At 36.8% G+C, this 24,624-nt stretch overlaps 2 protein-coding genes across 5 annotated transcripts; one reads left to right on the top strand and one right to left on the bottom strand.

The window, feature by feature from the left end:
- Positions 1-63: 63 nt before the first annotated feature.
- On the top strand, positions 64-7,267 carry LOC139139164 (target of EGR1 protein 1-like). The gene is made up of 6 exons (XM_070707971.1): positions 64-310; positions 849-889; positions 3,847-4,117; positions 4,546-4,799; positions 5,767-5,953; positions 6,501-7,267. Exons 1-6 carry the CDS (start codon positions 197-199, stop codon positions 7,122-7,124), a joined length of 1,491 nt encoding a protein of 496 aa, XP_070564072.1. The 5' UTR covers positions 64-196; the 3' UTR covers positions 7,125-7,267.
- Positions 7,268-9,283: 2,016 nt separating this feature from the next.
- Positions 9,284-24,577, bottom strand: LOC139139161 (histone-binding protein N1/N2-like). 4 transcript variants are annotated; one of them, XM_070707966.1, is made up of 16 exons: positions 24,412-24,577; positions 23,204-23,314; positions 22,142-22,344; positions 19,074-19,337; positions 17,435-17,652; positions 17,034-17,104; positions 16,643-16,807; positions 16,131-16,188; positions 15,450-15,537; positions 14,844-14,929; positions 14,052-14,129; positions 13,536-13,562; positions 12,929-12,955; positions 12,496-12,555; positions 11,475-11,651; positions 9,284-10,581 (listed from the first exon to the last, which is right to left on the bottom strand). In XM_070707966.1, the coding sequence occupies exons 1-16, from the start codon at positions 24,450-24,452 to the stop codon at positions 10,495-10,497; spliced, it is 1,761 nt and encodes a 586-aa protein (XP_070564067.1). In that variant the 5' UTR covers positions 24,453-24,577; the 3' UTR covers positions 9,284-10,494. The 4 variants fall into 4 exon arrangements, with proteins under 4 accessions (XP_070564067.1, XP_070564068.1, XP_070564069.1 ...); XM_070707967.1 differs by lacking the exon at positions 12,929-12,955; XM_070707968.1 differs by lacking the exon at positions 19,074-19,337 and having other exon boundaries at positions 24,412-24,557.
- Between the last annotated feature and the right edge of the window lie 47 nt (positions 24,578-24,624).

The following is a 24,624-nucleotide window of genomic DNA, read 5'->3' as shown; positions in this document are numbered from 1 at the left end:
AAAATTTCCCACGCCGATGACCTCAGGTCATTGCGCACAATGACATCATCAGGTTACGGTTTTCAAACGTCAAAATGGCCTTCTACTGGTTCACAGTATAGCTCAATAAGTTGAGAAAGTTATCCTAAATCGTATTTCTTTGACCCGTGTACCAGACAGGTTTATCTTTTAAACACTCAACAAGCCACGGGACGAAATGGCGTGGTTCTCAGAAGTTCCTGTCGTGGATGTGCACAAAGATAACTTTGTGGACATGTGGCCCACCATGATGTTGGCCATCAAGTCGTCGACGTTTGTGGCCATTGATACGGTACGATGTTGAATGTATGCGCTATGTATAGTAGAAATGGTGTTCGTATATAAAATCCGATGAGGGCAGATTTTCAAAGATATGACCTCTTACTTTGTTCTTTTCTTACACATTCTGCTCGCTTTCACGATTCAGTGAACAGTCCCTTTGCTTTGACTTTGAGCCACGGTCCCTCCACAAGGGACAGTGTTTGAGCACAGTACTGTACCGTACGTAGCTTGAGGTTTTTCATTGGTATGTGGGTTCAACCCACATAAACAAGCAAAACCTCGAGCTACAGTACTGCAGCTAGGTACTAGGGACCGTGCTCTGAGTCACCATCATGGAGGGACTGACCCTCCACACACACTATGTCTGCTTGTAACAAGACGCAGACCTGCACACACAGGTGGGCTTGTGAACAGGCACAGGTTTTTTAACAAGGTGCTGAGGGTAGCAAAGACAATCTGTCAGCTATGTACAGTACCCGTATTTATTGACTGCTTTTTTTCAGTGTTTGTTTCTTACATATATTAACAACATATATGATCTCTTTCAGGAATTAAGTGGTCTTGGACCAAGGAAAGCTCTAATGGCACAGTGAGTACAACAACAATTCTGCTCTCAATTAGGTTCCCAGACACTTCGCACCAAAACCACTTTGCACCATGCCATCTCATCCCATACCATTTTGCACCAAAACCACTTCGCACCAAAACAACCTCGTACCAAAACCTCTTCGCCCCAAAAATCATGTCGCCCAAAACCATTGCGCCCAAAAAAACAATGCCACTCCACTCTCCAATTTATCGCAAAGCTGAAAATAACCAACCACTGCCAGTGAAGTTTTAATCACCTTTCTATCATCCCAGGACTGAAATCTTGAAATTGTACACATTTCAAGAAAATGACATTGCATCGTGCAAAACCGCGCACGGCACCTGAAATGTACCATTTAGTAGTTTGTGTGGTTTCATGGTAGAATAAATGGTTCCTGGTAGCCAAGTTGCAGGTTAAAACAACGTTATGATACATCGTAGCATCGATGTTTTAGGACGAGCTGATAAAACTATAGTATACTTTAGTGAAGTGGTTTTAGTACGAGGTAGTACTTGGGGCGAAGTGGCGTCGGACGAGATGGTACTTTGGATGATGTGGTTTTGGTGCGAAATGGTGGACGAAGTTGTGTGGGGCAAACTGGTTTTGGTGCGAAGTGTCTGGACCCCGTCAATTATATTATTTCAAAATTTTCTACAAAGAATGAAATCATCAATACTTAGACATAATTATGGATAGATAGATAGGCAGATAGATAAATAGAGAATAGATAGATACAGGGCTGTCAATGTTTTTCAGAATAGGAGGGTACAAGTGAAAGAACAGGAGGGTACAGCCTTGCACGGAGCGAAGCGGAGCAATTCGTGCGCGCAAGCGCACGCGGGGGGAGGCCAGGAGGGGGAGTGTCCCCCCTCCTGAAGCTGAAGCTTTTCTAATTATTCATCTTCAATTGGTGGCCTGTGGTGGCATTTTTGAGGGCAATTTACTGTCAAGTTTATTATAACTGAAGTATCAAAAGTAACATGAAATTGAATCTTGTGAAATAAATTATGAAAGACAAACAGAAGTATTACAGAGTTTATATGTTTATTGATACACCAGGTTATTATTATTTGCATACAAATTCTGTTGAATTACAACCTGCTTAATAAAGATCATAATCTGAACCATAATCAGAATCACTGGAGTACTCATCTAAGCCCAAGGCTTGCATGGCAGTACCAGCTGACAATACCTCAATATTGTGTGATTCTCAGGCTGATGAAACAGTAGCTTCAGAAACTACATCTGCAAAAACTATTCCTTCAGATGTAGCTTTAGAAACTATTTCTTAAGAAACAACATCTGCAGAAAGTAATTCAATAAAAAAAATACGTTTCCATTCAATAACAGCTAATCGTATTAGAATTAAACAAAATCTTGTCCCCACTGCAAAACTGATGTGACCATATTAACGTCACGACAAAAAATTCCGATCTGCGTCTGGTTGATACTGCTGTAATTTTATTTTGTCTGTTTCAAGACCTCTCCACAGAGTTACCGGCTATGAATTTCCAGTGTGAAAATTTACAAATGTAATGGGGTAAATACGAGACCAGTACCAGAGACAATTTGAGTAGACGCTACGTCATACAAACAATTACATACGAAAGTTTACATCCGCTAATGAAATTGCGTGGCTTCGTTGTCCGTCGGCCTCTCAATCGACAAGATTGAGAATATGTTGATTTATTTACGTAGTAAATCCTTGCGCGTGAAAGTTAACGATCAAATCTTTTCTCCTGATGACTATCTATTCTGATATCCCTCACAGTAGTCAGAGTTTTGTCGAAACCCACGCCGGCCAAGTGGGTAGGCTCACTACATGCATGATATATCCATATTCAAAACATGGTTTACCGCCGTATGCGTACGTGCAAGATACCGCGAAAGTATATAGTCAAGCCTAGCTAAATTTTTTGATTGCCCTAAACATTAAAAAAATGTTGGTCTTGGTAAATGATTTTGAAGGATCTGAATACCGATATTTGCTTTTGAGGAAAGATTTCGGATGTCGGAAAATATTTATCAAACTTCAATACTCGGGCCTTCGAAATAACCACAGTACACAGCATGTACTACCGTAAGAATACATTTCATAGAACGGCGGCTTGGTACAAACAAATTCAGTGGTAGTCAAAACTCACTAAAAATTGAGTCAATCCCCACAAAGTTTTTTTTGCGCTGAGTAAACGATTCTTACTCATTGTAAAGAGTGTTCACGATCTGCAAACGGGAAAACAAATAAAAAATTCCAGTCGCTAAATACACGTAATGCTATGGCATTTTGCTCAGACGCGGCGTGAAATCTACATTGCATGCTATACCATTGATGGATTGAACCCCCGATCACTGAAATTCCTCAGGAAAATAAAATGATTTACAAATATTGACATTACTTTTATCTCCAAAGCTAGTGTAAGCCTCTCGGGGTCTTTTTTGGACCCATACATCCAACGTGGCTGTCGTTCTTTTCGTAGCTATATCGATCGTGTACGTCCGAAAACCAATCACAACACGCAAAGCATTTTGACAGTACCGATTGAAACCAATCAGAAATCGGCTACCAACGAGCCTTAGGGGCTGCGCCTCTGTTGCACAGCGCAGCCAACGGTAGAATTGGGACAGGAAAGAATTCATAACGTGTGTAAAGATCATTACTGCAGGCCTTGAATAGGGAAAACAGGCGGCGGCAAGACCTGTGTCAGACGGCTATTTGCCGCCGGTGACCGGCTATAAATGACAGCCCTGTAGATAGATAGACAGATAGATAGATACCGGGTAGATAGATACACTCACGACAAGCTAAATTTTCACTGTCTATGCTGATCCATACAACCCACCAATAATTGAGAACTTAAAGATGACACTTGGCAAATGTAAATAAATGATTTTAATTCATACTCTTGCCTGATCTGTTCTTGTTGACATCTTTGAAATTACATGTTTTTGTGTTACAGTTCTGTAGAAGACAGATACAAAGCCACATATGATATTGCAAAGACAAGAGCCATGGTGTCAGTCGGTCTTTCATGCTTCAAGATTCCATTCTCTGGTCCAGGACAAGAAGGCCATGCTCTGCCTTTCTATGTACAGACCTTTGATGTGACTCTGCTTTGTAAAGAAGACTACATAGTAGAGCCAGCATCCGTGCAGTTTCTTGTGGAGCATGGCTTTGATTTCAATAAACAGTATTCCAAGGGTGTTCCATTCCACAGAGGAATTGATAAGGTATATAACTCCAAAATATTTAATGTAATAATACTACCTCTTGTATTTGTTTTGTATTAAAACAATTATTGCGACATGCATGCCGCCAAGTCCACTCTTTGTATTTTCCATTAATTTGATGCAGAGTAAAGACTCAGTGTGACCAAATCAAGTGTGTCAAATTTTTTGCTTTCTCTTCAAATTCACTGACAATTTTAGCAAGATATTCACTTTAAAAACTAAGTTATCGAATTGCACCCTATTTACAGTGTTGAATGCCTATATGACTCCCCTTTGATGATTTTTAAATCCTTTAAAATTTATCATTTAAGAGAGCACGTGTGGGTCTGTGGGTGAAGAGACTGCTGTATTCAAATGATCGCTCCATCTAGAGTGATAATAAGTACAGAGTGATGTACATGTATCTCTTCTATGAATTTCACTTCCAGGAAGAAGATGAGAGAGGAATGAGACAACTATTTTTTGAACTCATCAATTCCAACATTCCATTGGTTCTTCACAATGGTCTGGTTGACCTGGTTTTCCTCTATCAGAGTCTGTACACTGAACTGCCAACCACTATGTCGTCTTTTATCGCTGATCTGTCGGAGATGTTTGTTGGTGGGATCTATGATACTAAGTACATAGCTGAGTTTCATGCTAGGTTTTCTGCTTCCTACCTGGAATATGTCTTCAGGAAGAGGTAAGTACAGATACTGAGAGAATGTACGCACCATTTTAACCCTTTGAGCGCCAAAGTCAATTTTTGCTACCTTTAAAAAGAGACCCAAGTCAATTTTTTCAGAATTTAGCTAAAATTTTGATAAAAAAACTGTAACGCTGAAATTTGATGTCCAGGTTTAAAATTCTCAAAAAAATTACAGAAAAATTCATAAAAATTTGTAAAATGTTGCACGAAAATTTTCGAGGGAAAAATTACAGCACTCAAAGGGTTAATATTGTGAAAGTTTTCAATTACCCTTAGTCTGCCAGGTGTATCACTGCTCCATCTGCAGAGTCAGTAAAAAGCTGTATTGGGCAAAAACCTGTACACATTTTCACCTACTTTGCATCATACCTTTTGTTATGGCAGGGTTAGTCTGTGAAAATTATGTTTACAGTATCTCTGTTTTAAGTGGCCTGCAAATGTTCCAGTCCTTGTTACAATGCAATGAATGGGACAATGCCTCAGTTTACTGATTTTAACCAACTTGACCTGATGATAACATGTAAACATGCAGAAACAGGGTTGACTGTGATGTGTGTTTTTCATCTTATTGTAGAAAGCACTGTAATCATATATAACATATTCATGTACATTAGCACTCCCTTTTCTCAATGTAGTGTTGTTCACTGGCCAGTAGAAGTTTTAAAAGAAACTTACAGTTTTGAAATGTACCTTATGGATTGAAAATGTATTTTATCTGGTCTCTGTTGAAGAAGTAATTGAATGTCAGCTATATAGATTCAAAGCTGACATTTGCAGGTGATTTCTCTAACTAAATTGATATATCAAAATACAAACTGTTAGTCTAATGTAAACTTCATCCTGTTAGGCTCAATTTCCCTTAAGAATGATCTCCTTGACAAATTTTCCCAGTGACCTTATACGTAACTTGTTTTATGAATGGGTTATTTGCCACTGACATTACTATGGTTTCTTTTGACAGTCAACGTGACAATGCATTGAGCCAGTCTAAAGGAGAAAGTTACATTGCAGTGGAGTTTCCTCATTATCCATCTAACATGGATCATATCCAGTACAAGCACTGTAGCTTGCCCACAAATCTTGTGGAAATCACTTCAGGAGAAACCTTACAGACCAAACCAGCTGTTACTGTATGTGCACAATATGCAGTAAGTAAAACATATGTATATGCAGTCATTGAGAGTTTTAACGTACAAATTATTCAGCTGTGAATAGATGCTTCAATATTGATGAATATTGTGTACATGTTTTCAAATGTATTCATATGTTAATAACAATACAAAAGAATTTATTTTCACATAATATGCAAATTGTGCATTGTTATTTAAATTGTCCACCCTTCTATTTCACCAAGCTGTGGAGAACACTGCATGCAATCATAAACCCTCCAGAAAAACTTGAGGGTCTATGATGAATGTCAACAATGCAAAACCTTGTGACTTGAAAGTAGCTTCAAAAGTTTTCCTTCAAAAGTCATCAGGTACGTTGATTTCAGGTGGATGTATTAGTTGTAGAAGTCAAATTGGTTTCCTCGTCCAGCTAGAGACAGTGTGGGAGCTCAAGTAAAATTTGTAAGGGTATCATAGCATCATGACTTTTTGAGAGATGTCTGCCGCACTGTTGGCAAACTTGTCTGTAAGAAGTATGTTACATAAACCTGTACTCACTTCAGTTATGTTTTTTTTTCCTGTTCAGAACTATGGCTACTGCCCTCAGAGTACACAATGCCCAAAGTCACATGACCCAGATATGATTCTTGACAGTGAAGACATCTCGCTGGCCAAGAAGAGAAGGAGAAAGAGAAGGCGAAAGAGTAGAAATGACGAAATTGACCCAAAACAGAGAAAACTTAGTACGATCAGTGAAGATGACGAGGATGCCGCTGTATCAGTTACCGGGGACAACCACAAGCCCCTAGCTCATTCACAAGATAACTTGGAGAGAACAGGTCTCATAGATGCAAGCTCTGTTGAACCAAATGGGAGTTCAACCAATCAGAATGCAGATAACAAAGTTCAGTCAGATAAAGGAGGGAAAACTGGGTTGCTGGCCAATCAAAGGATGCAAGGTCACAGGGCGGGCTTTGATGCATTTATGACTGGTTTTGCCATGGCAACGTTTGTGTCAAACCTCGGTACTTGCAAGCTGGAGGGTCAAGCTGTTCCATTCACAGAGAAATACCAGCTTGGAAATCTTGTCAACAGACTGTGCCTCAGTGGGAAAGATATTCCGCTGCAGATTGTGAAAAGCAACTTTAGTAAGACGTCCAGTCACCATAAAGAGAAGATGAAACAACTCAAAAGTGGCAAAGATGACTAAATCTGCCACATCAGTATCATTTTAATTCATCTCAGCCTCACATGTACTGATTAAAACAAGGGTGATGTGATGTGAAGATTGTAATAACAGATTTTATTGTGTACATGCTTGTAGAAACTGCCACCCTTTCGGGACAAGAAACAATTTTCAGCTATTGTAAAACTGATATCTGTACCTTATACATTGTACATTCCACTCTAGTGAAGATTAAAACTGATGTCTCTACCTGATATTCACAGTTCCACTGCAGTGAGGAATAAAATTAGTAGTTACTCATGTCTACAGATAAGACTCACTTTAAAAGACAACTGAATAATGACTTTTACACTTTTTATTTTCAATTGGAGGATTTTTATAAGCAGCAGTATGTTTTTAAGGGGAAACCAGCATATTGAACTTAGTTCAAGAGGTCATTAAGTTCTCTGTGCTGACCTGAGGTTATGCTTGGCTGTAACCATTCTCAATGACATTATTGTTGAAGGCAATAAAAATTGTCCAATATAGTGAAAATGATCATAGTTTCAGTATATTAATATTACTTTAAAGAAATGAAGTTTGTGGGCTTTTTAGCTTTTTTTGTCAAACAATGAATGGTCTTTTTGACACACCCAGTAAGTCATTGATAAGTCCTTGAAAATGAAATTAGGCCCTAAAAGAATTGATAGATCACGCACAATTAATTTTCCCAAAAGTTGCAAAATCACCAGTCATATCATAAAAATGACCTATAAAATGATTCATAAGAATGATACCTGGAAAATGACATTTTGACCTGTGACCACTCCTTGAAAATTACTGAACAAAGTCCCAGCAAGGCATTGAAGTTTAAGAAACTGAGTGTATGGACCCTGAAACTTCGTAGATTAGAAACAATGGCAAGCTGATATGAAAAATGGTTACTATAAATTGTTAGACAGAACAGTGAAGTTTACGGATCTCTCCTAGAAACCAAAAAAATTTGTCAAAAGTTTTCGACAAATTTCATAGAAAAAGATATTTTCACCAAAAGCAAGAAAATTTTCTTCAAACTTTACAACATCCAAATATCATTTATGGTAAAAGACAAAATTGTAAGGTATTGGATATAATCTTTTGACAGAAACATATATTGACTAAAAGCAAGAAAATTGCCCTAAAATCTATAGCATTTCCTAAGCAGTAGCAAATAGAGTAATCCCTGGGCCATGGGAACCTACATATTGAATTTCACAGCCACAAGACAAGCAGTTTTAGAAAAGACAATTTTGTGATCATATCCGTAATCCATAGTGTACTGCAAGGAGTTTGCATATAACCTAGACATTGTAAGTTCAATTGCTTTGTGTGCACAAGTGCGAGAAATTTGAATGTATTATTTGTGAAATTCTATTCAATTACACCATATTTCTGTCAGGGCACTCTTGTTGTATATCTTGAAATTTGACCCGAACAGACTTAAATTTATTCAAAACAAGTGCATCCATCAACCAAACTCATATAAACTGTAGTACCGGTAGCTTTGCAGCAAAATCCAATAGTAGTTTTCTATTGACTCAAATCTCTCCTGGGCACACAATAAACCAAGTGGCATGGTACATATTGGTGCTGGTGACAGAACAACAAAGAAATACTCATCATAATAGCACTGACTGTGATTTCAGGTTTGTTACTAAAATATAGCTGCACACATGACGTCAGACAAAATTTGGACAAAAAACAGTTGCATGCGTGACTGTTGTTGTAGCTTGTAGTCAGAATGAGTTTGAGTGACGTTTAGTATCCATTGTAACACCAGCAGATTTGATTTTTGTTGCTCTTGCAAAAAATGTGGACAAATATTTAGTTTTTGCATATTAATGATAGAAAACTGAAGTCCTTTGCTATCAGCGCTATTTGGTGCAGTTTGTAGAATGAGGTTGGCCGAGTACAGATAACAGGTAGGGATAATATATTGGCAGCATCATGAAATTTTGCATCATCAATTTGGCTAACCTACAAATACATCTCGCCGATATTGATTTTGTGTTGGAGAATAAACCCTACAATAAGTCTTTTGTACGCCAGGGAGGTGGTAAGAGGCACTCACAATCAAATACGGTTTCTTCCTATAGATTGGCTGGCATGGAGAATCACTGCATGATTTTTCACAAGTGCTGGGTAACAGAAGGTTTGCGACACAATTTCTCAGTGTATAATGCATTTTAATTTCTTCATACAAAAATGACATGATTTGGGGCAAGGACGCGTACAACTACAAAATTCAGAGCATAAAGTCAGTACATGGGACTTTGACAATAGCGTTCGCATGTTCCATGAACTCTCCAACAAGCCAAAGTAAATGACATTTCAATCTAGTCAAAAAATCTACATTACTATAACAAAATCTAATATAAACTATATAAAGAATATATATGCAAATTTGCTTAAAGATATATTTTGCAAAATATACAGACTACTATTACGCTAAAGGGCTGCAAGTCAACCTCATGTTCTGTCATTGGAATGTGACTTGTGAGATGTCCATGTCAACACTCTGATATCAATACTGAAGTTATGAAAACTTCCCTGCAAGATGGACTAGCAGTGTGATCCTTTTCTAAAAATAGTAAAATCAGCAAACTTGTGTACCTGGAATTTATATCTTACTGGTAAGGCTTCTTACTTGAGCATACGAGGTATTACAATGTGTGTACACACATAGGGCACCACTGCTAACATCTGGTAGAGTCACAATCCCAAAAAGCACAATAAATATAATCTACTTCTTCACTGGACAAATTCTATGCGTGCACTTGACATTGGAAATTACACAACACTGGCAAGGGTTGATGTATTTGGTTGTGGCAGTTATTTATGAATTGGAATTTGTAGAACGGTTTGAAAACAAAACAGCTACTGAATAAAGTACTGAAAAATTTTGCTTTCTGTGAATTGGCAATGCTCATCAAAATGAAGTATGAAAATAGACCTAGAAAATACAATCAAGTGTATTAGACTTTTGGAAAATACTGACAGAGACTTTATAATGATAGTGTGCTTGTGTTTTCACAACATCCATGAATTCTGAGGTAGATATACTGATTGGGTTTTACCTGATGGATTCTTTCCTTTTTATTGAATTTGGAATGTCAGTTGAAACAGACTTCAAAGTGAATGGAGCATTCGTTTCACAACCATCGTTTTAACTTGAAAACTCTGAACTACAAATAGAAAAAAATTCCTCTATACTTTTGAATACATGAATGCTAAAAAGTGCATGCTTGAAAATTATCATTCAGATAGTTTGAAAGTCTGAGCCCTCCTTTTTTTCATTTTTTTATGTAATTTTTTTTTTACAAAGGAACATGTTTTCAGAGAGTCAACTATAATTTTGCAATTGTAGAAAAGGTCACTAGGCAGTCTCCATGGGAGCAGCATCAGTTTCTTCTTTCTTCTTTACATCTTCAACTGTCTTGGTTTGAATCTCCTTCTGTTCCTTCTGTGAAAGACCGTATAAAAAAAGTCAATCTTTAGTAGGAGTTCATCTTTCCTTGGCAAAATTCAGCACCATTTTGACAGAAGTCACACATTTTAAAACCACACACATGAATTTTGAGCACACATAAAAAAAATCTATATCAATGGAAAAATTACTACACAAGTTAAGAAAACTTTGTATACAAGCTGCATAGAACTTTGTTTCTGAAGTGTGCACATTAAAGATGTGGTTGCCAGAAGCAAAGGTTAAGATTTGGTGGACTCCAAGTGCGCCACAAAAGACTTTACAAGTAACTATTGCTGTCCCTTTGTATTCTCATTCCTCAAACAATTTTCACTATTTACAGAACAAGGTGGAAAGGTATATCATTGAAGCCTTAGCAATTGTGCAACAAAGTAATTTCTCAGTTGATACCGTAACTGCAGAGATAACAAAGTCACTATCTTTGGATATTTTCACAAATGGTGTTCAGCATCTGAAAACATATCAAAGGCCTTCAAAAAAATATACATTCAACCCTGCAGAACAGTTAACGTGCACAGGACAGTTTTTTGTATTATAAACAACTGCACACAAATAAGCTGCTTAACTGCAAGCCTTGGCATTCCGTACGGATAGCATATTTGAATTTAATTTGTCATGAAGAAGACATAAATATACAGGCTAAAAACAGTGACTTTGTCCAAAAGAAGCAGAGTTACAGAGTTTGATTTCTACTGGCTTTGCAGCTACTTTTCTACGGTATTTGCAGGCGTTATAGAACTCAACACTGATGTTGCAAACACAGTTAGCAGAAATCACAATATCAGCAGACAGGAAATGTGGCATTTTCTAATTTCAAAGAAACACACACACAGAGAGACGCCAAAGACTGGAGCCCACAGCACACCAACCTTGTCTGTGTCTGTGTCTTTATCTTTATCAGTGGAGTTATCTACACCATTTACACCGTTCACCTTAGTATCCCCATTCACACAAGTAGAAGCATCACCACTACCGTTTTCTTCAGAGCGAGGTTTCTTAGCCTCGGCACTTGGGGCACTCTCCTTGACATCATCTTCAGGTTTCCTCTGCAATCAACAGATAACAATGGTTATGTCATGAGAGAAGATTCCACACCAAGCCTTTTCTTTAACCTTTCCTAGTGTCTCTGTACCAGACATGGAACTCTTGATCTGGATAAGTTACCTGTATATCACAATATGTATGATGATACAGGCCTGTAGAGGGGGCTCTACATATTTGAAGCATATTCTCTCCTTAGGTTTTAACATGTACCTCAATGACAAGTTACTTTTCCTAATGCATGTCAGTGTAAAAATAGCTCAATTAGCTCATTGAAACACAACCTTGTCGGTTGATAGAACTGTTAAGCATACTGGCAAAATGGCCTAATTTTTTTCCTGTAATTTCCAACTAATGATCCAAAATCACTGATGTAATTTGCCTTCAGGGTCAAAAATAAAAGTAAGCTTGTTTGTTTGGAGTAAAATAGGTCCTTATAATTTTGTTTATTATTAGCTGTAACAACAATCAAATCATTTATACTTATGTTTTGAAGGTTCTATAAGCTTATCAATGATCAGAAAAACATGGCAATTAGCAAACATGATCTGTTACAAGGAAGTCTCATGATATTACTTCTCATTGTGTTGCTTTGTTGTTGAGAAAGATACAAAGTTCAAGTCAGACAGTCAGAAATAACTCTATAAGATTGGCAAATAGCAGAACAAAGGTAGGAAAGAAAGAAATTTGAAATGCAAAGTATAAAAACAAAGTTATAGAGCAGAGCATTTATCAAGCTGAGAATAAACTTGCAAGACGATATGTCCTTTGTCATGCCCTTGAATTCGAAATGCATATTCATTTGGACACAATTTGATACACACATGCCAATTAATGAAAATAGTGTACCTTTTTACGAACAAGGTGGCTGATATTCTGCACAGGTACTGCTTCTCCTTTTGCTTCAGCCTGTAAAAATCATTTCATTAATTATGCTTGATTATCTCTCTCCTTCTCTCTTTCTTTCAGATACAAGCACTTGCACACTTCTGATAAAAATAAATAGTATTTCTAGGATCTATTGATTAGTCAAGTACTAAATTAAGGGCAGGTTAATAGTGCACAGAGTGAGGGAAGAACAGATTTGAAATGAAAAGTCACATATAGTATTGTTAGGATATGCAAAAAATCCAATATGAAACAAAAATATGCAAAGCATCTTTTTTTACACATTACTGTGTTAGTCCAAAACTTCAGACTGATAGAGTGACTTTATGTCTCAGGATACTTGTAATCTGAGATGTGATGTTATTTAATTCTTTTTAATTCAGATTTGCATTACCACTGGATGGAGCATTGCTCTGATGAACTTGAGTCACAGTAGTAAGGTTATGGACATTGATGATGGCAGGCAAGCAGTTAGGTAGGCATGCATGGAATGGAAAGAAAGCAACAAAAATATTTGAATGTCCTATTTACACACACCGGTGAGCTCAGTCTTAAAAACATGACCATGAGATATGTAAGAAGTTCTACAAATTCATACGAAAGAAAATTACAATGCCTACAACACTTTCCGCTGGAAATATCTTAAACATCAGTTGAAAAAGGCAGGAATAAAATAGGAAAACCCTGGTGTGTGATGGCATACTAAAGAGGAAGATGGTATGTTTGAAGTAATGCACTAAGTATATTCCCTTCTAGACGATGCTTCTCGATTCAAGCATTTCTTTCATCAAACATGACAGGTTCCATTGTAATATCCATCTACCGTTTGGTAAATAGTTTCTGAATAGCAATTGGGAAATTTGATTTGGACTGCAAATTAATTTCAGATTTGCATTAAAATACCATACTGTAATAACAGTTATGTTTTAGGTAGGAGGAACTACTTTCATGAAGGTTATGGTTACAAGGGTGTATACAGAGAAAATTGGACAGAAACTCACCCCATCTCCTGAAGAGCTTGAGACACCCTGTGGATAGAAAATAATATCATACAAAATCAATAATCAGATCTCTTTCAATCACATTTTACAGCTTATACTCCTTTCCTATGTTACAAAGATGATTTCAACGAGAGACAGCTGAAGTCATTGGTTGTAAGAATTCTCCCTTGCTATACATGCAATTGTCGCAAGTAGCTTTCAGAGAATATAAGAGGAAAAGATGTAGAGAAATTTGATAACTGAGCCCAGGAGTCATCCATAATTGAACCAATGTCTGTCACCTTTACACATTTTATCTCACCACTTGACTACCACTTAATTTTTTGAATTATTTTCCCTTTAGGTCATATTAGAAATGTTTTTGTGTCATTAACCCTTTGCACCCTGACCCCCTGGTACTCTATGACGTCATCGGACATTTCTGTCCGAGCCGGGTTCAAAGGGTTAATTTGTGAGAAATAAAACCCAATGATGGTCACTGTCTCTCCTATTCATTCCAAATACCTAAATACTCACAAACTCAGCAGCGGCAGCTTCAATGGCAGATTTAGCAGCTGTTTCCATGTCCTTCTTCATTTCTTCTGCATCTTCAATCTGTTGGAGAAGATAATGATGAAAAGACAAGTATTAGAGCACACTTATCAATGCTTAGTTGTCTGCTTAAGGTAGTGTATCTTTAAATATGACATGCTGGCTTTGTGAGCCTTTAATTTTGCAGTGTGTCAAGGGCAAAGATTTGTCATTTATATCATGATAGCACGTTAATTAAGCAGATACACCTGTCTCAAAATACACACTTCTACACCCAAGTTTCAAAGGAAAACGCCTATACCTGAAACAAATTTGATCCATAGGGTCAAAAACATCTTAAAGCAGCAACACACAGTAACTGAGATAACAATACAGCAACTACCCTGTGGGATCATCCTGCTATATTCATATTTTGCATTACAATTTAATTTAATAAATCTTCAATGTCTGATAAGACATGTATTGTAACCAATGTTTCTTGAATTCATGAAGGAAGATCCTGATGTGAAAACTAATGCTACCAACTTCTTAGAATGAGCCCTCTAAGATGACAAAAATATCTTGATATCAACGTGAGAATATTGTGTTCCAACTAAACCCTTTGTTATCAATGGTGAATGTGAGGCTGTTCACAAGAAATTGGGGCTGAATAACTTCATGCATGTTTTACCAACACAACTTCAGAAATATACTGTATATATTGAAATGAGCAAGTACACATAACAGTTACTGTAACAGAAGTAAATCTGTAGGACAAGTCCACAACTCTCACACTACCTTGGCCATGATATCTGGGATGAGATCTTTCAAATCTTGCATTTCTTTCTGATCCGCAACCAGTGGGTCATCTGTACTGGCTTTTTCTGGTGATAGATAAGAAAAGTTAAAGTTGTTAACACACACAAAATATCCTGAGGTAGGCATCAGATGTGATTGCAAGTTGGTTGGCTTGTTTGAGATTTCAGTCTATCATTCAGGTTGTTACAATTTCCACGCAAACAAAGTTTTTGCGTGTATCCCTACACCCGTACATTTCTCAGGCTTTGCCTACTACACATAACCTACTAACATGAGCTCTCTTATCAAAAGCACAAAATTTACTCTTTTCTCTCCTATTCACTATTTCTATTGTAACATCTTCCTATTTTATCCTATCTAATACATTCCTTTGTAATGGACTCTTTGACTCTATCTGTATCTTCCCTAACCACTTCGGTAGCAGTATCTGCCCTTTCAAAACCGTGCCAAAACTTTCTGCCTCACCCTGTATCTCCAAAACTCTTCCTATACACAGCCATATCATAGTTTTAACCTTATTCTGGACCAAACCTGCCCACCAAATCTCTCGTCTTTCCAAATTCCACATTGCAAGGCCAACCATACCTTTGCCTTTTCCTTGTTCCGCTTCTTCTGTTCTCTTTGTCAACAAGACTAACCTGTCTTCAATAACTTTTCTGGCAGCATTAAAGTGCTAAATAAAAAGAAAGTCAAGGTCAAAACACATTCATGACAGCAGTATTTGCAATAATGATCATCACTGTAAGGTGTGTTCTATAAACCATTGAATCTAGCCCTATGCACACTCTTATTAGCATCTGGATGGTACCCAAGAGAATAAGTTTTATTTGTAATCAGTGACACATGCACACTTCTGAACATTCTAACACAGCCTTCTTTGTCATCTCTTCCATCCCTGGACACACCAATTTTGATTAAAATTTATCACTACAACCCTAAACAGCATTACAAAACTAAGGATAGAAATTTTTTACTTCATTACTCTATGCTTGCAAAGAAACAAAACACTAACCCTGCAATTACTTATCACCAACTAACTTGTCATACACCTTATACATGCAGTGTTTTTACAAAAGTTGAGGCACATTGGTGAATGATTGGGGAACGCAGGTAACATTTCTTGTGTCCCCCTGCATTGATATACCAAGGGGTACCCTGGTAAAATGCCTGGAGAACACCTGTAACCTTTACCTGCTTATATAGGAAATCTTATTCACAACAATCTTTCAGTCTTGTAACAAGGCAATTCACTGTAAGCATACTCACCTCAATGGCTTTGTCAAATGTTCTGTTGAATGAGTGTGCAAGACCCAATTGATAATGACTGAGATACGCAATTAAGGGAAAAAGTTTTCATTTCAGCAATCAAAACTCTAGTATTTCTGATATACTATGTAAAAGTAATCTTGATATATCATTCTGAGAACTAAATAAGTTTCTGCCTCTATTGTAAGCACCTTTTCTATTCACAGAAACCATTAGGTCATTTTTCATAATAATAAAACTTAAAATATTATGAATGAAAAAATGTTTTTTCTTAAATTCTTGCTGTTCACTGGACTTCTAGAAAAGCCTTATCAAGCAGGCATGGTTTCTTTCCTCATGTTCTGGACAAATCATTCCTCTGATAACAAATGCTTATTTAATTTTAGTTTTAATACATCAGAAAACACCATCAAACATCATTGTGACAAGGTATCTGATAACAAAGTTCTTGGAGAAAAAATCAGTGTATAACAGAAACCAAATAAACATGGTTTCATGAATAATAAGGATACCTTTCAGCAAGTAATCTGTTCTCTGATTCTAAATGTTTTAATTGTAGGTCTAAACAAGCCTGGAAATCTTCTACACTTCTACTGTAATTTTCTGTTTCCAAAGCAACTTCACCAAGTTTCAAATAACACTGCGCTACACGAAGTTCGTTTTCTTTTCCTTCTTGCCTGAAACACAATGTAAAAGAAATGTTCTCAAAATTTTTGATATAAATTCAACAAGAAAGGGAAGTGAGTGGAAAATTATTTGTTTCTGAAAATATTCAAATTATTGGTATGAATCTGCCACAAACATTATCGTTATTCATACATGTAATTTAAACTCGATGTCGACAGGAATAAAATAGTGTTGCAAATTTCTTACATTATGGAGTGCAAGACTAGATTACCGTACCTTCCAAAGATGAGTTTTGCCAATTCTAACATCTCCCACGCAAGTTGGAAATTTGAAACATCTTCACTTTCCTGAAAAGAGATTAGAGTACAACACCATATAAGATCATGATATTTATTGAAACATGTTCATTATCAGATGACACACAACCAGGAATTGGCAAAGGATTAGCACCATGTAAAACTGTGAAACATTGCAGATGCTTGCCGGTTTGCTAAAACTGCACTACTAGTCATCGGTGTTCTGAAAGCTTCAATTTTGATGCAAACTTGGAACAACTGCAAATAATTTTTGATGTTTATTCAAGTGGTTGAAAAGTATGAGTCTGCATTCAGTGAACTGTCATCTCATTACTTCTCTCAGTGGATTTTGTCTACAGCATTAGTCTTTGCAAAACTTACCTCTTTACTAGTACCCTCTGGCGTTTCCTCCTCCCCTTCAGTACCTCCCTCTTTAGCACTTTCCCCCTCTCCCTCATCCTTCCCCTCTCCTTCCTCATCCTTCCCCTCTCCTTCCTCATCCTTTCCCTCTTCCTCAGCCTCCTCTTTTGGCTTGGCTTCAGCAGCCTCCTCATCTTTCTTCTCCGTAGCACTGCTACTAGAGTCTGGTTTCTCTTGATCTACACAGCAAGATAAAGGTAGTACTAAGTTTTAATGTAAGTTTTGAACTTAAAAATTGTTTGATCTTTTCCACCTGTCACATATCTGTGTTAAAATTTGCATAAATTAGAGATCTTAGCTTTTCCATGGAAGTTTCGAATCAGAATTAATTAGAGTTAATGAGCTCCTATTGTTTTTCTTAAAATCATAAGGTAGTGGTCTTTTTTGAAAACTGCTCTGGGAAGATCTCTGTGCGACATGTACCATGAATGATTGTGTTATTTGAGATAAGTGATGAACTGATCAAGATAGATACGCAAGTAGGTAATGTAGAAAAGCTTTGATTGTATATAGTAACATAGGGGACTACTGACAAATGTACTAAATCAAATCAATGTAAAATTTCTTCTGAGATTGACAATTTTTATTTTTACCTTCACATTTTGCACAATCATTGTCATAAATTTGCCAGCCACATGAAATATTGGTAGACCCTGAAGTTCATCCATTTTGGACTTGTCTATAATATTACAAACCAGTCTGTAGCAAGGTGCTTTCTTTGCACTTTTTACATTGGTTGCTGGCAAACACAACAACATGTAACTGGGCACAGCTGACAAATATAAATGACTATAAAATGCACCCTAAGGCTGATTTTCAAGCAAGCATATATATTTCATAGCTCTAACAGCTGTAACTACAGCTAGTCTGCAGCGCACAATTTTGTTTTGCTTGCTAAGCAGTTATAATTTATCGCTCACAAAAACAACGGAATATGAAACAACTATTTTGAAAGAAATTTGTAGTTGAAAGCTAAAATGATTTCAATGTAGAACTTCGTATAACTTTTGCTATACACAATGCACAACACAGAGAAATCTTTCTACATCATTTTGAAATCATTTGTATCCAACTTCATTTTCAGGTGAAGTTAAGAGGTCAAAGGGCAACAATGGAGCCAAACTATTTCGGTTAATTTTTTTCTTGCTGTGACTACTGCAACTACTGAGCTGCCACTAATACAGTGATACTGAATAAACCCTTAGAGCCCTTGATGCTTTGCCTGAAGGTGATGTGGATACACTAACCAACTAGAAAAAATACGAAAATGGAGAGGTATTCATAAATTTGTAGACTAACCTAAAACAAAAAGATTTTTGGGTAAAACAAAGAAGACAGAAATATTTGCCACAACTAACATAGCTTGAAATTTACTTCTATATTAATGTTTATAATATGTTTACACATAATTATACATGCAGCAAGATTACTCTAGCAGTTAACAAGAGCAAGCAAAATGTGCACAAATTTACATAGTGCATATCAATTCACAGCTTACTAAGCAAGCCTAGAGTGACTGGCATTTACTTTATAGTAATTTAATCTTAGGTTACATTTTAACCAGCATGCATTAACAAATCATAGTTCCTCAAAACTTCACCTTCATTTTCAATCTTTTCACTTTCAGTTTTGTCTTTCTCATCGTCTTTTGCCTCAGATTTTTCAGATTCTTTTTCCTCAGATTTCTCTCCCTCCTCCATTTTTTCCTCAGACACTTCCTTATCATCTACTTTGTCATCTTTCTTTTCACCCTCCTCAACTTTTTCAGACTCTCCTCCTTGCTCTTTTGCGTCACTTTCATTTTCTTGGTCTTTTTTCATCATGGCGTCAATGACTTCATCACTTATTTTTTCCCTTTCTTCTCCTGATCAACAGAAAGGTGACAAAGCTGAGATCAAAGCTAGAAACATCTGGCGTGTATTGACAGATGGAATAATTGTGGATTTTGGACATATACTGACAGCAGCCAGTGAAATTAACTATTCAAAAACTACTGAAAGTGGAAGTAAAATTAAATATTCCAAACAGTGGCAACTTTGTAAATCTCTTGGAAATGGTCAACAGTATGATCCAGTACACTTATCCAAAAGCTGGCTACAAACATGAAATGACAAGCATTAAGTTTAAAAGCATACCAGTGAAAAATTGACAATGATGAGAATTTGAAGTAACTCTTTCTAATAGTCTACATCTGCCTTCAAAATTTTGAAATGGAATATACTTAAAAGTTCCAGGACTTGTTAAGATTCTGAAAAGCTTTTGCAAAGTCATTGCCTCTGATTCTCAACGTAACTGAACTGCAAAGTCATGCTGGCAATATAATAAATTGAACATTACAGGAGACCAAAGTACATGTACACAGTGTTCAACATATTGAATGTAATTCTGCACATCGGAGTTATAATAACTAACCTAACAGTAGTAAGAACTAAACATATTTCAGTTGCGGTGTTGATCTCGGTTATTTTTGAAAAAGTGAAAGTTTTGGTGGGGATGAAACAATGCCAACTTGCTTACGGTATCGAAGTATGCAAAATGTATGTTTGCTTCAAGACAGGCATGCAAAGGTTTCAAAAATGTAACTCTTTATTAGTGTTTGAAGTTCTACAGTGTCAACCTTTTTAATACAGATACCAACATTAATTCCCACCGGTGAAAGATTGTTTCAAGACACATCACCCAAAACCACACCAGGAAATCCTTATTTATCATTAACCCTTATCCTGTCATGGTCATGTCACCACCAGGTCAAGTACCTTAAAACCGTCAAGGCATAACATGCTTGTGTGTTGCATTTTACCAATGACAGGAAAATTGAAGGTGCCTGAAAAAAGATTTGGTGTAAACATGATTTTTGCAGACTTGAACCAGATGATCTACATACGGGCCAAGTCGGAGAAATATGCTTTAGTTTGGGCTCAATATTGCGTTTAACAGACTTGACAGACAGCAAGTGACTGACCTAGCAGGAAAGGGTTATGGATGTATTCTGACCTACAATATGACCTTATAAATTGTATACACCTTATCAGAATTTTTGTTACCATTGGGTTGTAATCATTAAAGAACCTGCACTACAGCTATACTGTAATTTATAAATAGTAACAATTGATTGATCGATTTACTTCTTGAAAGCAAGGCCCCTTCTTCATACCTTTGGTTCAGATAACATTCTTCAAATACGCAAACTGATGGACAAATTTATGGGAGTACATTTTACATTTCATGAACAGAAATTCAATGTTCATTTACACATATTCACAACACATTTATTTATGCATTGGGCATAAATTTAACATTGCCACACTGTCACAGCATTAATTGATGAAAACAAATTTATGCTTCTTGTGGATTAGTGTCTGTGTTGGAAGATGTGAAAAGACAAAGCGTCACTGAACACAACATGGGCTACTATAATTTGTAGTTTTTAAAATGACCTATCAACTTATTGTAATTGTGCAATCCACATACATCAAATTCGAATACAAGATTTCTAAGATTTCTTGCCTTTTCATGAAATGAATCACTGCAATTTCTGTTGATAATCAGAACACACTAAAAATCCTACGATCAAAATTTATAGATAGGCATTGATTTTACTCAACAGTTCTTTGATGGAATTAGCAGCATCTTCAAGTGGCAACATGCAAAGTTGCTTTGTCTAGTCTTATAGTATTTGCCTTTGCAATTGATATGAATTAGCAGTTTTTCAAAGTCATTACTTTATGGTAGGAATTACAGTATGGCAGCAGTACACTAATTCAAGCTCATTTTAAAAGATTTAGGAATACGCAAGAGAACATTAGCTCCTTAAATGCAACATGACAGGTAACATGAGTAAAGTTTGCAACAGGTGATGTTACAAACAACACAACTTATGTGACCTGGGGGTGGATGTGTAGCCCCATTAGCTGTATCTTTTTGCATTTTACTTACGAAATCAATACTCTCCAATCTTCGGAGTGATGCTTTTGATTCCTGCTATTAAGCCACATTGTCTTGAAAATGTCACTATTTCAAGCCTTGGTGATGGCTTTGGTTAATAAAATTCATTTGAATTGCAGGTTGAAAATGAGTTGGTTGTTATAATCTCAGTTGTGTACTTGTTGCAAATGTGTGAAATGTTCTCCGGTCACACTCTGGTAAGCATTTTTACATAAGTTTCAAACCATCTAATTGGAATTAGTACAAAAAGATACAGGTAATGGGGTTTTAACATCAAACTTTGGCAAAAATTTGACTAAACACATTACTCACACACCTAATCTCTTTAATAAAAGGTCACACATTTGTTTCAAATGATTGAAATTGGTTGCAGGCTGCATGTTCTCAAGATAATAACTAATCGTTTGTATGGCATGTACCGGTACTTTGTAACAAACAGAAATAACGCTCTGTAGGAGAGCGCAGTTGATACGACAACTCGGAAGTACTGTAGTTGATCATCTGGTTTTTACTTATTCTTACAATATCTGCAACCAACGTAAACCAATTCACAAAATTTGAGAGCAAGTAACCCAGATAAGTGGCCAGGGTGATTCTGTGATGTATGTAATTGTCAGTACTTGAACAAGGAAGTATGTCAAAACACTTTGCACTAACTTTTTCAGGCCAAACATAAAGCTTATAACCTCACATTACCGACAACTTCCACAACACTGGACTTACCTGTTACTTTTGCAGGATTTTCAATTTTCTTTTCAGTTTGTTCGTCTTCATTGTCATCATCGTCATCTTCTTCTTCTTCGGGCACACCTTCTAATGCATTGCCGAGCACACCCGTTTCCATTCTTCCAAGCTCAAGGAGAGACTTGCCATAGTCAAAGTACGCCTCTCCACACTCTGTTGCAGTCTCACCATACTTGGCACCCCTACATGAATGGAAAAATCACAAATTTCTTCAACTTTTTCTCATGGTCCACAGACTGGATTGTTGAAATAAAAGCATGGTCAGTTTTTTGTTGTAAAATACATGAACAAAGTACATATCCATTGAGTCTATTCTCAATACAGTCAAGCGAGAAATAAGTTTCTGGCAAAGCTTACTGTATACCCAGAGTCTGTAAACTGTTTGTCTTTTCAAAGACAACGCAAGAAGTGATTTTTTTCCTGCTGTCCGTTGGTTACACTTGGCAAACATGTACTAAATAATCAACAGTTCCTTCCAGAGGTACTTTATGTATGAAATACAGTATTCTATGTTGTCCTAAGGATATATTTTATAACTTTCAATTATTATACTGAATGATTATACTGAAACGCTCCTTCTCAAGATGTGCTCCCGATTTGTGGAACAGTCTTCCGTTGGAACTTCGCCAGTCGCCTACGTTGATCACCTTTAAAAAGGGCTTGAAATCGCATCTCTTTGAGAGAGCTTTTTGATTTTTGTGTTCTTGTTCAGCGCCTTAGAACATTACCTCGTAATGGATTTTGGCGCTATATAAATGCTTTTGATTGATTGATTGAATGATAATCAGCAACACATGTCTAAGTTGGCCAAAAACTGAATCCTAACTTCAAACTGAAGAAGTCTAAAGCCTGGGGACAAGGTCAAGGACAAGGTCGCATGAGATTTATAATATGCTCAATGTAACAAGTTCCGACAAAATGCTTTTATGAAAATATAATTCAGTTTCTGTAAGACAATGGTATTGACATACATGAAGTAAACGCATCAAAAGACGTGATGACCACCTCCCTATTTTTAAATGTGACATAAGACAAACTTACAGAAGTTCAGATGCCTCCTGGAAACAGTTGACAGCAGCCGGTATCTCACCCATTACCAGGTGGCGTTTGCCTTGACCCATAAGCTTCAGTGCATCCATGTCAATGTCAGAGCTAAAGTATTGACAGAATCAATTGTAAGAAGCTTGAAAAGGAATTGGATATACATATAACAAAAATAACAACTGTTGTGAAGATAGCGATTGTCAAAACCAAAACTTTTGGGAAATTGATAAAAACAGCTGGTTACCTCTGATGGTACCTGTTCAGACAGTTAATTAATTTGAGAAACAGTCATTTGTGATACTTTCACTTAAGTCAAAGCTAAAACTTAAGCATAAGACTGGTATTTGTAATTTGAATATGTAAAATCTTCCAAATTGGCAATTTAAATTTTGAACACAATGCTCAGTCATCATGAGTATAACTAGTGTCAAAAAGGCCAGATTTGTTGTTATATTATTAAGTTAGTCCAAATTGTGAAAACGGCTTCCAACTGACGTGTTCCGAATATAGAATTAGAAAGACAACTGTACGCTAATTACATGCAAATTATCCCGTTATATCTCACTTTATTTGTTGCATTAATACTGTCAATGTGACAAATGTCAGAGTGGGCAAATTGTGGATTGACTGTCAGCCGCATTGAAAACAAAAGAAGTTTAAATCTCGCACACTGCACAGTGTGCATATCGAGAGCAAAACATAAATTCATCCACACTGAGATTTTACTTTTCAACTTTAAGAACAAAAGAAAACACTTCCTCGCTTTTGAACTCTTCGTCAGCGATTAGTCTCAGTTAACCTCCAATACTAACACCAGCTGGGTCTACTTTCACATTTGCCGTCTTTGTTTCGACTTTGCCATCGTTTTCACAACTGACCTGTCCTTGACAGGCTTGGAAATTCCCGCGAAAATTGCACGTCGGGCAAAATACACTGCGAGTACGGCCAATTCAAGTCTCCGAATACACTATCTACTGCTTATAAATAAATTTAATTGAAAAAAGTTCTTATTCGTGAACTCTCCTTTTCCTTGGTACAGAATGTCTAGCACATGGCAATTCAGTTCAAGGCTCTTGGCACTGTACGCAAACAAATCCGTGAATATCAAACCAATGCAGTTTCACATTGCACCGGATAAGCTACTAAATGTTATTTGCATGCCTCATATACTTTGATACTGCCCTAGATTCATATATACATCTAACCTTGTTTCAGCTGCAATAGGTTCTGCAGAAGTTGAAGCCATGCTGTTCGCCGGTAAAGTTCAAGAACACAAAGAGTGTGGGGGATGACGTTCGTACTGTCACCTGCAGTTTCAGTCCGGGAATATTCGCGCCTTTTGTCTCTTCGAAACCCTATGCTGTTCCTTTTAATATTTGCTCCCCTCCAACACCTCTATTCCTCCCAACTACCATCTG

This window comes from Ptychodera flava, chromosome 8 (assembly GCF_041260155.1).
Source record: "Ptychodera flava strain L36383 chromosome 8, AS_Pfla_20210202, whole genome shotgun sequence".
Taxonomy (NCBI): domain Eukaryota; kingdom Metazoa; phylum Hemichordata; class Enteropneusta; family Ptychoderidae; genus Ptychodera; species Ptychodera flava.
The sequence above is the reverse complement of the archived record's forward strand: the minus strand, read 5'-3'. Positions and strand labels throughout refer to the sequence as shown.

Bases quoted from the DNA above. Each gene is read 5' to 3' on its own strand.
- LOC139139164 (XM_070707971.1), top strand. From the start codon at position 197: ATGGCGTGGTTCTCAGAAGTTCCTGTCGTGGATGTGCACAAAGATAAC. The intron at 890-3,846 runs GTGAGTACAACA...TTTGTGTTACAG, and splicing joins AGGAAAGCTCTAATGGCACA to TTCTGTAGAAGACAGATACA. The intron at 4,118-4,545 runs GTATATAACTCC...TTTCACTTCCAG, and splicing joins TCCACAGAGGAATTGATAAG to GAAGAAGATGAGAGAGGAAT.
- LOC139139161 (XM_070707966.1), bottom strand. From the start codon at position 24,452: ATGGCTTCAACTTCTGCAGAACCTATTGCAGCTGAAACAAG. The intron at 22,345-23,203 runs GTAAGTTTGTCT...CCATTCATGTAG, and splicing joins CAGGAGGCATCTGAACTTCT to GGGTGCCAAGTATGGTGAGA. The intron at 12,956-13,535 runs GTGAGTTTCTGT...CTGTGACTCAAG, and splicing joins CAAGCTCTTCAGGAGATGGG to TTCATCAGAGCAATGCTCCA.